This window comes from Ochotona princeps, chromosome 31, assembly GCF_030435755.1.
Source record: "Ochotona princeps isolate mOchPri1 chromosome 31, mOchPri1.hap1, whole genome shotgun sequence".
Classification (NCBI taxonomy): domain Eukaryota; kingdom Metazoa; phylum Chordata; class Mammalia; order Lagomorpha; family Ochotonidae; genus Ochotona; species Ochotona princeps.
Genome location: NC_080862.1, coordinates 7,322,039 through 7,338,693, shown reverse-complemented (window position 1 = coordinate 7,338,693; position 16,655 = coordinate 7,322,039). Strand labels below are relative to the sequence as shown.

Genomic DNA, 16,655 nt, shown 5'->3' with positions numbered 1-16,655 from the left:
CTGTTGGTAGTTGAGAAGTCTGAGATTCTTAATTTAAGAACTAAAACTGATATAAACTAATACACACTAATGAATATTAGTGAACCATATAAAATATCCACACAACTTCTATCTTATTATGTCTACGGATGTGTTATATTTATTATGGCTTTCATACTCCAGAAAAAATTCAGATTTCAGTTTCCAGAACAAAAGATAATTCTTTCTGTGTGCCCCACTTAGAGTTCCAGAGTTAAACTCCTGAGCATTCCTGGCTGTGGTTGACCATGAACCACACTAGAAAGGTTTCTTACCTTTACACCTTGAATGAGACCATTCATGAGAAATGTGTGCTGAGGAAATGTTTCATGCAAAACCTAAAACAAAACAAAAATATCAAATTCAAATGCAAATTCAGGGGAGTGATTTCTGTCTTCTATGAATAGCAAGCAACCTAAAAAAAGACTAATTGTAATGAAAAATTCTAAAATATCCATGAAAAAATGTTTTGAGAACATGAAGAAATTAAAGGAACAATTGAAGTAAAATCTAGCAAAGCTAGGACTCAAAAAGCTAAGCCCAGAACTCAGAGCCACTCACATCACAAAAAACCTGCAGAATTGATTATCCCAGAAATCACCAGCCCGTCCAGCAGGCACTCCTCAAAGCTTATATAAACTCAGAAACAGTGTCATAACCACCAGGTATCCCAGAAAACTCCAAGCCTTACATTTGCATTACAGCAATTCCAATTGTCTAGTAACATATAAAAGCTAAAATCAATTCTGAATAGCTCATCCATCTAGGTGCTGAATTCAACACGCATATAATTTTTCAAATATAATGCTCACCATATATATGCAAAAGGAAATGAAACATCCCAAGGAGGAAGCAAACATCAGACAAAATGAGATAACAAAACACACAGAAACAGACTTGCCAAGACTTCGTGTTTTGGAATGACCCAGTCCAGATTGTAAAATAAGTACATTTACTATGCTTCAACTTTCAGATAACATCTGAAACTCTTAACTAGAAACTGAACAAAGGACCTAGCAAATTTAAGAAAACAAAAAGGATTGTAGAGTAGAAAAAAGTACCAATTTAGAAATAACCCTTAAAAAAAAAAGATTTATTTCATTTTCATTAGAAAGGCAGATTTACAGAGAGAAAGAGAGAAAGATCTTCCATCCGTTGGTTCTCTCCGCAAGTGGCTGTGACGGCCGGAACTGAGTCGGTCTGAAGCCAGAAGCCCAGAGCTGCTTTCAAGTCTCCCGGGCTGCTGCAGGCTCCCATGGTTATGGGCGGTCCTTGACTGCTTTCCCAGGCCACAAGCAGGGAGCTGGATGGGAAGTAGGATCCTGATGCATGCAAGGTGAAGATCTCAGCCACTGAGCCATCATGTCAGGCCCAAAACTCGACACCTTTAACACTCCATTAGAATAGGCTGGACAGAGGAGCACAGAACACATGACACCTGAGAATGGGCAATGTATAGTCAACAGAAACTTACTGGCTCACAGTTCGGAGGCTGGGATGTCCTAGGCCAAGACACCAGGACCGTCTCATTACTAAAGAGGAAAAGCAAGTGCGAGCAGGAAGGGGCTAAATGCCCCCTTCTACATCAGCATCAACCTGTACCTGTTGTAAGGCCCTCAAGCCCTAACCACCTCTGCAGGACCTTCCCTCTGAATACTGTCACAACGGGAAGGAAATGTCAACATTAGTTTTGAAGAAGACAGAACCCAGGACCAAAGAAGCGTTCCAGAATGTCTACAGGGCCAGAGACACAGATTTAATGAGAAAGTCTAATCCAAGTACAAGTCAACTATTCCACAAATGAAATGAAGCAGAGAAGGTATTTTTACAGCCATCGGCTACAAATGTACCAGAAGCAATGAAAAGCTATCAAAGTAGAGATTAAAACAGCCTAACAAATCTTAGGCAGTATAAAAAGAAATCGACACTTACAGCCAAGCTAAAACAAAGCGACAGGGATCACATGCCACTACAGTTGTACTGACTTGGGGACTACTTTAACATGGACACGTGTGAAGTTGAATGTTTTCCCTGCTATTGCGTACAGACCACTTTCCTGCTAAGCAATGGTCTTAACTTTTAATTAGTTGAAGTTTTTTTTAGTGAAGCCAGTAAGCCTCTGACTACAATGTAAAATAAAACGTTATCTCAAAATAACATTCTCAGAACTATCGAAACCACTTGAGCAGAACTCTCAGAAAATGCCCCACATTGGGGACCCTGGGATGACATTGGGCAACAGTTCCCCTTCCCCTGGCCGATGTGGCCGTTGGGAGGCTGGGTGTGCTTTCTCCTACTGTAGCTCCCTCTCCCCATATACAGGAAGAAAAAGAAAATGGGTAAACAATGGTCTCACCCACTATCTCCTGACCCTTCCCACCCTGATCAACTATGTAAACATCATCAAAAATAAAATTACAAAATTAAATAAAGAGAAAGCTGTGCATGGGATTTAAAAATTCTACACATACACACAAAAGAAAGAAACTGCAGAAAAACAAAGGCAGATTGTTGGAAACAGCCATAGGAATACAGATTGTCTCAAATTAGCAACAGCTAAACTACTAAATAGCTTTTTCATAACAGTGGAATCCAGACAAGAAGCATGTTATCATCAATAAAAAAACAAATTGCTAGTCTAAAATTGTATACACAGCTAAAATGTATTGAAGAACATAAAGCAAATCCACATTTTTGATGAAGTAAAAGCTGCCAAGTAACTTTACAGACTTTAAGGAAGTGAAATATAAAAGATGCATGTCTAGTAAAAGGAAAATCATCCAGATGGAACGCCAGAGTGACAGCATGAAATGAAGAAAAATAAAGAAAATGGCAAACACTTGGCGAATGAACACTGGTGTTGCCACAAACCCCCCAGTGTATCGGGTGGGATTTATTGTTGGCCTGCATGTGAGCTGGAAACTCAATATCACATACTAAGAAATGGCTACAGATAAGCTAACTAAAACAGAAACTTGGACATTTTGATAATTCTTACTGTCATTCTCATAAGACAATTCCAATCTCCTATTTGCTATGTCCTTAAGCCAAAGCTCACTAATATTACATAAAGAAGTTCACCAATTTCAACTGTTTGGAAACTAGCTCCTAAACAGGCTATCTTAAAGATTTCCCTACATATGAAAAGACAGCTTTAAAAAATTAGTGAAAAACAGAACTAAGGGGTAATTTAACCTGGGGACTTCTCTGGATCTCACACACAAGGATCAAGTGGAGCAACACTTACAGTCAACATCGGAGTTGTCAGCAGGCCCCAGGCGAAGAATTCAAGGAAGATGACAACCGCAGCATGATAGACACTGGGTCTGCCGACGCCTGGTAACTGAAACAGAAAAGAGATAGAAATCTATTCTCTTAAAATAGCATAAAAACATGTTAAACAAACCTGAACCTGCCAATATCATGTAAGATAAAACTTCACAGGCCCTAACATGATAAAATGTCTACATGTTCTGTCCCCCTCACACCCCCCAAATCATTAGCACTTTGGAAGAAAACCAAAAACTGCCTCTTTAAGAGATCTTCATTTCAGGACCTGAAGGGTCCCTCAGGGCCTAGTTCCTCAGCAGCCTAACATCCCCAGGCTAGTACCCTCAGCTACCTAAGGAGACAGCCTCAGGGGCAATACAGGTGCTTATAGCACCAGAGGGAAAGGGAAAAAGGCCTAGGTCAAATCCACAAGCACCTGCCAGCAACTAAAGATGCCAAAATTCACCTCGTTTTAACACTGTACCTAACTGGTCAGTTCACTAACATCCGTGACTTCTGAAGATGAAATCTAAAATGACTTTTGAGTGGGTGATGTGGTACAATGGGTTAAACTTATTACTGGGGACACCTGAGTTCCATACCAGAGCACACATCTCTGTTGAACTCCACCATTTGTGAGGTAGAAGTAGGGGACAATGGAGAGTTCTCATTTCATGGAATGTAAAATTATAAGTGGGAATATAAGACAGAACACAGGCTAGCATGGTCTATTAAGAGAGACCACAAGGGCCCGCTTCCCATCCAGCTCCCTGCTTGTGACTTGGGAAAGCAGTCGAGGACTGCCCTAGGCCTTGGGACCCTGCACCCATGTGGGAGAACCGGAAGACGCTCCTGGCGGCTGGCTTTGAATCAGCTCAACTCAGCTGTTGTAGTTACTTGGGGAGTGACTCATCAAACGGAAGATCTTCCTCTCTGTCTCTCCTCTTCTCTGTATATCTGACTTTCCAATAAAAATAAATCTTTTTTTTTAAAGGAGGGGGGATGGAGAAACCCCAATGCCTATTAAACTGTGTCATAAAATAAAGAATTAAAAAGAAAAAAAAAAAAAGAGAGACCATGAACAAGGCCTGGGCAGAAACCGCCCCATTTGCATCAGCAACAACAGTGACAACAAACATGTTGGGTAGACCCTAGCCAAAGCAAGAGTCTACACACTAGCATTAATCCTCCGTATAAAGGTAGGACCACTGTTACCTGTAACCATTACGGTTCTTACTCCACAGATGACAACTAAGGCTCGGGGAGTCTCAGTGACCTGCTCAACTCAGGCAGGGGCGGAGGAGCACACCCCTCCAGCGCACGCGCTGTGCCACTGTGCCTTTTTTAAGCAAAGCTGGAACTTCTCACTACCCCTCAGCACATCAGACATGCAGGCAGCATGCACCGCAGTAACTGTGGCAAGTGACGGAGGGAAATGCAGTCGGTTCCTTAGCGAAGCCAAGCACAGGCCGTCGTTAGCCGCCCACCCACTGTCACATGAGCGAGTCTGGCCTGGCTACTGTGTACCTGCGTAAAAGCGCAGCTGCCACTGCCCCTCTACCTCAAACACGGAGATGAACTAGAAAGCCTGGCTCTTCTCATACACTCACTTGCTGCTTCCCTGGAGGAAGCTAAGGCTGAAAGCTGCTTCCATGGGCCCATGTATCACCCCCACAAACACAGGACCCAGCAAACGCCAGCAACAAGACAGACGCTCCCCTCACCCCAACCCCTGCCTGTCACTGTCCCTTTCCAAGACAAACAATCTTTAAAAAGAAAAAGGAGGGGTGGTGGTGGCAGCATTGTGGCACATAGAATTAAACTGCTGCTTGCCATGCTAGCATGCCATACCAAAGTACCAATTAAGGTCCTGGCTCCTCAGCCTCAGACGCAACGTCATGCTAAATGTCCCTTTGAAGCAACGGAAGATTGTCCAATACACGGCCCCCGCCACCCGTGCAGGCTCAGATGAAGCTTCTGGCTCCTGGTTTCAGCCTGGTGCAGGTTTGGCTACTGCAGCCTTTTGTGGAGCGAACCAGGAGAGGAAAGATACTGCCGTCTCTTTCCCTGTTACTCTGCCTTCCAAAGACATATTAAAAAACAAAACAAAACAAACAAACAAACCCACAGACTGCCACTTCCCCTGCAATGTAGAATGCAGGTGTTCTCCCGCCTTGCCTAGTCTGGTTCCTCATTACGAGTGGCCAAAGTGAAACCAAAGTCAACACAAGGATCGGCTGCTTTCCCGCCGTGAGGGGTGCTGGCGTGTTGTTGGTCACACATACATAATGTTACAGGTTGCTACAGGAGAAAATCTAGTTAAGCTACACCTTTCTATGAAGAAAATCTTAAAGATGAGCAAGTGTACTAAGCACACCTAAAAGCCAAGGAGATGTCTTCCTATACTGTGATCTCCTGATGTAAATAAAGACCTTGACACAGAAGTCACATTTTGAAAAGCAACAGTCTCGGGCTAAAGCAGTCCTGGGCATCCTAAGAGGAATCCGGGTAGAGTTACAATCAAGGGAATACGCAAAGCAAGAGCAGGAACTCCCTGACTGCTCAACACAGGAAGCCAACCACCAGGAAGGCCTAATGAGGTATAGACCGGGGTTCAAATTTATTTTTGATTTTGCAATATTTGAATATATATAACAAAAACAACAGAGATGGGACCAAAGTGTTAACATAAAAGGTTCAGACAAATTCAAAGAGCTCCCACTGCGGGTTCACCTGGACCAGGTCAAAGCTGGGAGCTGGAAATGCAACGCAGGTCTCCCCACATGGGTGGCAGGGACGCAAAGGTTGACAACGGCAACCACCTGCTCCCAGGACACGCACTGGGCCTGCACTGGGAGCTGGATCTGGAGCCTCATCCCAGTCACTCTGATATGGGACGTGAGGGCACCAACCAGCATTCTAACTAGCAGGCCCTAAGAGACACGTGATTGGAATATTTTAAAAATAATGTTATGCACGAGAGAAAGCTCACGATGGGGAATTTTTCACTGGGGTGCCATGGCAGTGTTCACAAAGTGTCAGATTCCGGACCATTTCAATGCACAAGGATCAATGACGTATCAGGGGAACACAGCAGCAGGAATGCTGGCATTCCCAAGTGGCTATCTTTAGAGGTTCTGTCTCCTCCCTACCAGTCATCCCTCTCTTCTCCACTCTCCACTGACGATACAACGTGTTATTCTACACCTCCAAAAGCTCTCTCTGGTTCCTGGCGGAGGACACACGTACATGCCATGAGTCAACACGGCCAATGGAAAACCACTCCTAGGAGCTCATCCACTTATCCTCCTGACTTCCCTAGAATAGCACTGTGCTTATTCCTCTACTGTCTCGGTCCCTAAAATCCTACCTGCTATCAGCTAGTACCTTAACACCTACTGGATCAAAATCATCCTTTGAGAGTCACAGTGAGTGAGTGAACGGGAGAGAGAGAGATTCTTCCACGTGCCAGAGCTGGCGCAGGTCAATGCCAAGAGTCCAGACATCTATGTGGGTCTCCTCTGCGGACGGCAGGAGCCCAGGCCCTTGATCTGGATCAGCTGGTGCCCCCGAGGATTCAGGAACAAGACCACCAGCTCAGATGACAGATCCTTAAACCTGGGCCAGTCCACAGTCCTCTCCTGGCACTCACGGCAGCCCCAATCCGGTGTGCCTCCTCAGCCACGACACATCAGAGAACCTTCCCGAAGAACAATCAGCAGCACAGCTTCTCACCAACACCACAAGCAAGCTGCTCTACATTTGTGGGTAAAAGAAAAAGCACTTCAGCAGACACTACTCGCAGCAGTTCCTAATTCTGGGTGTCTGTGCTCTTAACCGCCAGCCTCGCGTGTAGGTGCTCAAACCTCTCCCCTCTCCCGCCATCAAGAACATCACGGCATGCTCTAAATAGAAAGGGGAAAAAGAACTTTAACAAAGCATTACACATTCCCAAATACGGCCCAGTGTATCCGCACAGACACGGCGCGAGCAGTCACAGCTGCACACTCCTCATCTGGACTCACCACACCGGGAACGCACCCTCTCAGCGTCACAAGCGGACAACACTAGGCAGCCGGTGCAACTTTCTTGTTTCCAGATGAAAAGGTTCAAAAATATGTATGTTTTAACATGACTCCTTAACTATAGTTACGGTCTAGAAATCAGTGACTCAAAGTCTTGACAACACGTGAACACCACCTTGTTTGGGTTTGGGGCCAGCGTTGTGGTGCAGCGAGTAAAGCCGCTGTCTGCAGCGCATGCATCCCACATGGGCGCCAGCCTGCAGCCTGGCTTCTTGACTTCCAACCCAGCTCCCTAAGGACGCCTCGGAAGAAGCTCGGGCCTCACTATCCCCCACAGGCGACCCAGATGACGCTCCTTTATCTGTCCAGTGTTTGATCTGAATGTCACTGCTTTTCTTCGAAACCATTTCTGGACCATTTTCCCGGGACACTGGAGTTTTTATGGAGGAAGTGATGATGGCTCACATGCCATTGATCAAGCAGGCAGAGCAGGTGCGCTTCCCAGCCAAGGCCATCACAAAGCCCGGGACAGTTCACTGTCACTTCGCCACCCGCACTCTGCTACGCATTCCTATCCCCTTTCTGCACTCTTGTGTTGCAGAATCCACCAGTCCACCCAGAATCATGCTATTATCATCTATAAACAGTGTCAGACCTTGCTAGTCATGTCACTGCATTGCCTTTGCCATTTAATCTTCCTGAATCAACCAAGATTCTCATGTGACTTGTCCAGTTTTGCTAGAAACATTTTTAGAAATTAAGAATTTCCTATTTTGAGTATTCTGAGGAATGCGATATGCCTTCACTGGCCATAGGTCATTCCTCATGGCAGCTCTGAGGAGGGAAAGAACACGGTGTGGAATGAATGGAGAGAAACCCCTAAGCGCACAGAGAGCTGACTTGCTAAAAAGGCTGCAATATCATTTTTGACGATCCAGTTTTCACAGTCCGTTTTGCTACTCTTACTCATAACAGGGGAAGGAAGAGACTCCAAGTACTGTCCTTTGTCATTTCCACGCAATTAGTTAGCACTTGTTACACAAGGGTACTTCAAAATGCTTGTATGAAAGTAGAAATAAAAGATAAGCTTATTTCTGCAGACAAGTTTTCTGAAATCCATGCATAGTCTTTTCATAACTCACAGTTTCCATGGACTGCTGTTTTGTTTTTTAGTAAGACCTTCATATACTTACTTGACACTGCATTCTGGTCTGTTTCTAACTTGAATCAAGGCAGGCGGAGAGCAGAACGAGAGTTCCCTGGCAATCTGCTCCTTGGTAATGACTGCACACCTGACTAATCCTTGCACTGTGAAAATGCAGCAGTGGAGCAAAGGTCATAAATTCTATATTTTATGGTCACAATTACAAAGTACTTAAAGTATCCGCTCTTCGCAAGTATTAAACAAAACTGTCATTTTTCTATTGTGATTCAGTAAAGGTATTTAAAAACCACACAGACTTGTGGCATACAATATATTCTGTGAGGAAAGCAAGTTTCTTGTTTTGAATCACTAGCCTCTGACGTGCACTGATACCATGGGCCCTGGCATGGTTACAGATACCACGAGGTAAGCGCAAGTCCTCAGGACCCCACGGGTTAGGGATGTGGAAGAGGCGCCTACTTCCCACTCCAGATCAGCTCAGCTCTGGCCGTTGGGGCCAACTGGAGAGTGAACCAGCGGACTGAAGATCGTTCTCTCTCTCTCTCTCCTGTCTTGAACTTATCCAGTGTCACATAGGTAATAAAGGCGGAAACCTGGACTCCAAGCACGCCCACCGAATCACTGTGCTTACAGTGCTTACACCTGCCAGTGTGTCATTCCGTGGGACACAGTGAAGTGACACTAATCAAGGCAACAGACAACGGCCTCATTTACATACTTGATCTGACCAGGCAAGTGAACCAAACAGAAATCCGCATGCAACATGACCAACGGGAAGAAAGCCTAGAGGAAGCAAAGCTAGAGTAGTGACCTGCTATTGAGCAACTAGTTCAAGGGTAAAGATGATACCACCCTGTACAGGAAGTTTGCAACTTTCTGTACACTGTGCTGTGAAAAACCTGAAGCCTGCCTTGCTTCTAAAATCTTGTAACATGAAAACTACATTAAAAGTTGCCTATACTGAGCTGAAAAACAAATGGACAACATGTGGGGTAAGGCGAGAGTCGCCGAAAGGGGACAGTTCAGGAATGATGAAACAATGCCCAGGAAACGAGCAAATGAACGAAGCACAGTGGACAGCAGTCTGAACCTGTGCTGGGTAAACTGGGCTGGACTCCATGCTTGTTGCAGGCCTGGGACGCGACGAAGGGAGCCAGCACCTAGCAGTCACCAGCTTGGCCACTGGCCAACAATTACTGTCCACAGGTCCCGAAGACAAGAGACACTGAGAAGTGGTAGGAAGCTGACAAGTTCGAATCAGCCTGAGAGAACTGCACTGGCCCTCTCCGCAGAACACACTGAGCGCCCCACCTGACAGCTCATCCTGGAAATGAAGTGCCCTCAATGCCTTCCCAAGTACAGGGAGCACCGGGGCTGCAACTTTGGCAGATTAGCCGGCAAACAGCCAGGCCTGCCAGGACCCCGGAACTCAGCACAATGAGTGCAATGGCTCTGTTGGCTAATCCTCCCCCTTCAAGCGCCGGGATCCCACACAAGCTCCAGTTCATGTCCCAGCGGAGGGAAGAGCTCTCTGTCGGTCCTTCTCTCTGCAGATCTGCCACCCCAATAAAAATAATGGACTCTTTATCTAGGACTGGTGAAGCCTGTGGATGTGTGGCTCAGTGGGCTAAGCAGCCAGCTGAGACGCCAGCCCCCCATTTCAGAAGGCTCACCAGCAGCCCAGGACAAGCTCGCCTTCCAGCTCCCTGCTGATCTGTCTGGCAAGGCAGAGGTTGACAGCCCCAAGTGCACAGGGGAGATGGGAGAGGAGCCGGCCCTGCTCCCTCATCCTCGTCCCGTAGACTTCACCGTCCTCCTAAGCCCTCCAAAAACAACATTCACGCCGCGTAAAGCGCACGCAGCGGAGCAGGCAAAACCTGGTACTTTAAGCTAAAAAGTCTTTGCTGTCAGTACGGGCACCAAGGACTCCATCCCAACTGCCAAGGAGACCAATGAAAGAATCTCAACTGAATTTGAACTGTGCTAATGCGACAAGGTGGAGGAATCCACCATGGGGGGGGAGGGTTTGGGGAGGGGTGGGGGGAATCCCAGAGCCTATCTGTCTCATAATGCAATGTAATTAAATAAAAAAAAGTCTTTGCTGTGCTGCATATACTTTCCATAAAATGTCCATTTTTCTTTGACAATTCTGGCATGGTGTCAAATACTCCTTAACTTTCCAAGTCTGAAATCCTAAAACAAACCAAAGAAATTTAAAAACCTTTGAAGAAATAACAGATCCTCTATGCTTAAGAAAGCAAACGGCACCAGTTAAGACCTGCTGTCCAATCTGGGTCAATTAAACTGGAGTTTCCTATCCTGTGTCAGAACTTTTGTCCTTCCCAGTAACACTGAAGAGAAGCCCGGCAAGCGACCCTGGGGGGGGCGGGACTGCTGCTCCTCCTCGGCCAGTGCGGGAGGCGCGGTGTGTTCACCGCCAGCTCCCCAGTCCACTCCTTGGGAGCCAGGGACCCCGCCAAAAAACGGGGTTCTAGGGGTTTCACAACACGTCGTCTAAGCCGGTGGGAGAACTCTTCAGGAGCGAATTTATTTACACGCCACTATCTCATCTACAGCAAGCACCTCTTGAAAATAACAACTAAGTTTGTCTACAGTTTGGCGTACCGCGAAGCCACCAGCAAATGATGATGATAATGATAACAATCACCAGCAAATAATAACAACCCGCTCATCGAAAACCCCTGCCAGCTCCGCGCACCTCCGCCCAAGTGTCCGAAATTCGGTCCGCGTTCTCCTCGCTCCCCGTCTCCCTGCTGGAGCTGTCGCAGCTCCCGGGGACCGGAGCCCGAGGATCGGAGCCCGGGGACCGGAGCCCTAGAACCGGAGGCCGGAGCCCGGGGACCGCAGTCCGCGCTCACCCACCGCCCGGCTCCCGGACCCGCGCGCCCTTACCAAGCCTGCGCCCGCGGCCTGCGCTCCCGCGCGCTTCTCGGGCATCGCTGCCACCTCCGCTTCGGGCACCGTTTTCCGCTCCGGCTCCTGCGGCGGCGGTGGCGGTGGCGGCGGCGGCCCGGGGCTCATGCCGCAGCCATGCCCGAGCCGCCTCGGGACGCTCCGGGACGACGGCCACGCCGCGGGGGCGGCGGCAGCGGCGGCGGCGGCGCCCTGGGCTTCATGGGCTCCGCGGCCCCCGGCGGCCTGCGGGCAGGGTGGCGGCGCCAGCGGCCGCGCCGAGCGCACCGAGGGACGCGCGGACCGAGGGCACCTCCCCGCCAGCGGCCAGGCAGGCGCTCAGCAAGCCCAGGCCGGCCGGCTCCTCTCAGCCCACAGGCCGGCGCTCCGGCAGCCCGGCCCCGCGCGCCCCGCCAGGCCCCCCGCCGGCGGCCCGCCCGCCCCCGGCCCCGCCCACAGCGCGCCGGAAGTGTGTCATCTCTCGGGGCAGCCCTGGGCTGCTAGTTCCGTCTCTGGCCAGGCGCAGGTGCGTTTGAATGACAGCGGCTCTGGCGCCAAACCACGCCGAAGGAATGAGTTATAGTGCCCATGTGTACAGGCTGTGTTAGGAACAATCCTTTGATGTAGGAATATAAGTCGGCATCAATAAAGCCATTTGGTTAAAAAAAAAAAAGAACTACTGTCAGTGCATGCGTCAGTATCCCAGAGAGACGCCGGTTCGTGTCCCGGCTGCTCCACGTCCCATCCAGCTCTACTGGGAAATCAGTAGAGGATGGCGCAAAGCCTTCGGACCCTGCACCCAGGTGGGAAGCCCAGAAGAGGCTCCTGGCTCCTGGCGCCGGATCTGCTCAGCTCCAGGCTGTTGCTGCCATTAGACAAGCAAACCAGCAGATGGAAGATCTTTCTCTGCCTCTCCTTGTCTCTATAGATCGGCCTTTACAATAAAAATGAATACATCTTAAAAAGAGAAAAGGGAGTGAGCAAAGAACTCCCTGGTTATGAAGGGGCCAGAACTGATAATGGAGAGTGGCTGTGCAGTTGTGTGAACTGAACCGTCATAACGACACACAGAGGATGACATTGCTACGACTAGGAATGTAACTGGTGCACTAGGTACAGAGCATCTCCAAGTCAGTAGGAATGTCCCGAGGGCTGTTGGGATGCCCACCAGCCTCAGGACTTACCCTGACTTCGCATCATCACTGGCCTGCCCTGTTTCATTGTGAACTTGTGTGATCTGTGAGTGTGATCCAGGTATCTTGGTGAAAGGCAATACTGTGTGTAAAACAGGCTCTGGAATAAAAGCCTTCTGTTACCTTGGCGAGCACATGGCTGATGTGGACGGCCTAGAGGAAGCCTTGGGAACTTCCTAATGAAGAGATCCAACCAGGACATTCTTGGAGTGTCTCTTTAGACCGACAGACTTTGAAGAAGAGGCTGAACATTGCAGCAGTAAAGCAGCTGCTGAAGATGGGCGCAGCCTGACGCAGAGCTCCTGACTGTGGAGTGCTGAACTGGTCGCAAGGCGTGTGCTCTGTAGCTGTGTGTTCTGCTCCACTTCAGAATATTAACAGGAAGAGGCAAAGAGCTTGTCTACATCATGCAAAGGGCAGTCCCCAAAATGCAGGAGTAACCCAGAACCTTTCCTTAGTAGCACAAATGTGAGCAGGACCTTTACCTGTAAAATGGGGACAGTAGCCTACTTCATTTAAGGTGCTGACCTTTGAAAATCTTAGCACCCTTAATGGTATTACTGGCCCCAGAGGGCCTGGTGAAATGCCATAGCCTGTGAAGTCTGATAAGTCCACAGTTAATTTCCATTTTCTGGTGTTGTTGCAAACTGGCTGTGCTCAAGAGATGTTTGTGTGCCTTGTTACAATGCTCCTGCCCACACCTGGTGGTGATGTGCACAGAGTTATAGCTTATTTCACACTTGTGATTCAGACATTGCTTTCCAAGAAACATGGATGCCTCTAGTAACAACACAGAAGTCTTTTTTTTTTTTTTTTAAGTTTAGGACAGGATTTTAGAAGCCATGACCCCTTACAATGAGAACAGGAAATTCCTCCAGCAGTATCTGCAGCAGGTTGTCCCCACCCCTAACTTAAATACAGCCACAGAAGGTGCATTACATAGTCTTACTCACTTGTGAACAGCTGCCTTTTGCCAAGTTGTATCCTTTGGGGACAGCCTTTTATTTTGGCTTCAGCCATGCTTTGTTTCTGACTCTGCCTTTCATTCCTGTACAAAAAGTGTCTGACTCCAGCGGCTGAAAATGCCAACAAGGTCCTGACAATCCTCTGGTGATATGACAGTTTGTGAAAATCCCAGTTGAAATGCAGTGCCAAAAATATAACTCTGTAAATAGTATTTTACAATGGTACCATAAAGTGTAATCCTGGATATGAAGTCATAAAAGTCACTTAAAGTGATTGTTCATTGCATTATGTTGACAGTCATCAAGCTGAAATAGACCTATCCTGCTTAGGTTTGCTCTGGTTGAGGTCAAAGAGTGTGGTCTTCCACATAATTGAATTCAATAGCCCTGGTGCTCAGAGCTTAATGACACTCCCTGAAAGATATCTATTAACTTTTTCTTCCAGCGATGACTTAAACCTATAAATTGTTTGAATTAATACTATGGACGAAGATTGTACAAGAGGAAAAACCCTTTGTCTATCTGATAGGAAATAATTGTGTTAAGTAACAGCAAAATTAAAGTACTTTACATTTCTTCAGGTTTCCTCCATGCAATTCTTCAAGAAGTAAACATAATAAACAGCATTTCCTCAAATTAGCCGAACACAGCAGTTTTTGTTCTTGAAATATTACCTAACACCCTACAGCATGTACAGAACACAATTTGGAAAGTACCGCACTTCTACATTTATTGATTTTTAAAGATATGCATGAAATACAATAGCAATGTATGCATATAAGACTGAATAATAAGAGAAGGAGAGACTGGTGTAGTCTAAGCCTCTACCTGTGCACCTGCAAGCCAAATCGGCACTGGTTCAGTCCTGGCTAGTCCACGTTTTCCTTGTCAGCGCTTTCAAGAGCATTGGAGAATGGTCCTGGGTCTCTGCACCCCGTGGGAGACCTGGAGGAAGTTCCTGGCTCCTGGTTTCAGACAGGCTCAGCTCTGGCCATGTTGTGCCCATATTGTGAGTAAAACAGTGAATGGAAACTCCATCTCTTATCTCTCTGTAATTTTTGCCTTTCAAATAAAATATAAATGGAAAACATAAAGGAAATATGCTTCTCCACTTGTTTCTGTACTGGCATACTTGGGCTTTGCTTTTGTTGGTCTCTTTCCTGTAGGTCCACACGGTGTAGTGATGTTCTGTTCTTGGACCTGGGTGCTGTTTGCACAGATGTATTCACATAGTGAAACTCATTAGATATGTATAAACTCTTAGGAATTTCCTGCTTTTCTGAATAAATGTTTTTTTTTTCCCATTGAAACCCATACATATTTTCCAGGGAATTTTTTTAAAAATATCTCTCCTATGCACGGATTTCTGAAATTTTGTGTCACAATAAACTTATCTTTTGTTTTTCCATGAACATTGTGTGTACATGCTTTATGACATGCTGCTCAATAATCATACTGATGTCACTTGTCACAGCTGGACGGCGTTTGTGCCTACTACAAGACGATACAAGCTCAATTTCCCTAAGTGTTCTTATCTGATCGCTTTATCATCAACAGAAAAGAGAAAGTTTTGATCAATGAACCACTAAAAGTGTGATGCAACTGAGTTGCTCAGTAACGCGCAGGTGTCTTCCAAAGCTGTCCGTGTCAGCATGGACGGAGATGCTCAGGTGACACCACACAGCTCAGATCCAGAGCCAACCTTGCCAGACTCCACTCTTGCACGATGCCTGCTGTCTTCCTCCTGTGCCCACCACTGTCCTTCAGGTGCAGTACTATCGAGCTGTCCTAGTTATCTGTCCACAGACTTAACAGACTTTTCACTCTTTTTGTTTGTTGCAAGCGTCAGTGCGTAATTGCAACGATAGCCTCATCTGTTAAAGGTATTTTCATACAGAAGTGTGACTTTCAATATTTACCACAAACTGCTAGTTCTATTTGAGAAGATTTGCTTCAGTTTTTTTTTTTTTAGGGGAAAATTATTCTTCCGGAATCTTGTCTACTTGCACTGCACCTAGCATTAGGTTAAAAGGAGATGTGATTACCAGCCAAGTTACACACATCAAGATGATTCAGAACACATGGAGTGGGCAAATGCCCTGTGTGAGGTGGTGGCATTCTGGGTAGAATTCAGCAGGTGAAAGGTCTACTCTACCTTGTGAGTGAGCCACATGACAGTGAAGAATTGCAGGACTTATCTCCTTCCCTCCTTCTCTCTGCTTCCCATGCTGTAGTATGTGCCGCCCCTCCTGCTTTGCTGTCATCTTCACAGTAGCAGGGATAAAAGCTCCCGCTCAAAGCAGGGATTTGCTGTGCAGGGCAGCTTCTCCTTGCCACTCCCAGGCAGTCACCTACTGAATCTCACCTGTGTCCTCACATGCTTCCTTCCTCTCTGTCCCAGGCCCACAGGCGAACATTATCCGTGCCCTACTTACTCCAGGTCACTCTCTACTGCTCACACTACTGCTGCTGTCTCAGTTCTTAACTTCCCCACTGCCTAGTATCTTGTGTCTTTCTCTTCGGGCTCACTTCCACATATGCCTGTACTCTGCACACAACACTGTCCTTCTGAGACTCTGCAGCTCTGGTGTGATCTGCATGGCTTGGGGTCTGGTCTATGCTGCCTTCTCTACCTCATCTGGCACCATCTACCCTGTGCCATGGTATTCCCACTTCTAGTGAGGCTCTGCTGGAATAACTAAGCTTCACCCTAGCAATACCATAACTCCTATTTATACTTCAAGACCCAGATCAAGGGTGTGGTCAATTGCCTGAAATGAGACATTAGCAGGGGCAAAGGAGCAGTGAAGGGTGTGCATGGGCTCTTTGTGTTGCTGTCTCATCATTTTCATTTTGTAGATTTAATTGTGACGCCAATAACATACCACAGAGGAGCGCTGATTGGAGTGCTGGGTGCCCTGCTTCTTTTTCAGATCTCTGCTAATGCGGCCTGAGAAGGCAGCAGCAGAATATGACCCAAGTACCCAAGTCCTCGTCACCCACTTTGGTGACCTGGATGGAGTTTCTGGATCCTGGCTTCAGTCTGGCCCAGCCTCGGCTGTTGGGACCAGTTAGATAATGAACTAATCAAAGGATGTTTTCTCTT

The 16,655-nt window shown here is 47.1% G+C and overlaps 1 protein-coding gene across 2 annotated transcripts in view; it reads right to left on the bottom strand.

Annotated features, from left to right (window-relative positions):
• The window catches only part of MFSD14B (major facilitator superfamily domain containing 14B), a 117,556-nt gene that overhangs the window by 13,061 nt on the left and 87,840 nt on the right, over nucleotides 1-16,655 (bottom strand). The window contains exons 1-3 of one of the 2 annotated variants that reach the window (XM_058657315.1): nucleotides 11,392-11,797; nucleotides 3,266-3,361; nucleotides 294-356 (exon numbers count right to left, since the gene is read on the bottom strand). In XM_058657315.1, coding sequence (XP_058513298.1) covers nucleotides 294-356; nucleotides 3,266-3,361; nucleotides 11,392-11,520 — 288 coding nt within the window. In that variant the 5' untranslated portion in view covers nucleotides 11,521-11,797. Of the gene's footprint in view, nucleotides 1-293; nucleotides 357-3,265; nucleotides 3,362-11,391; nucleotides 11,798-16,655 lie in introns of those variants that run through there. The other variant, XM_058657316.1, reaches the window with a different exon arrangement.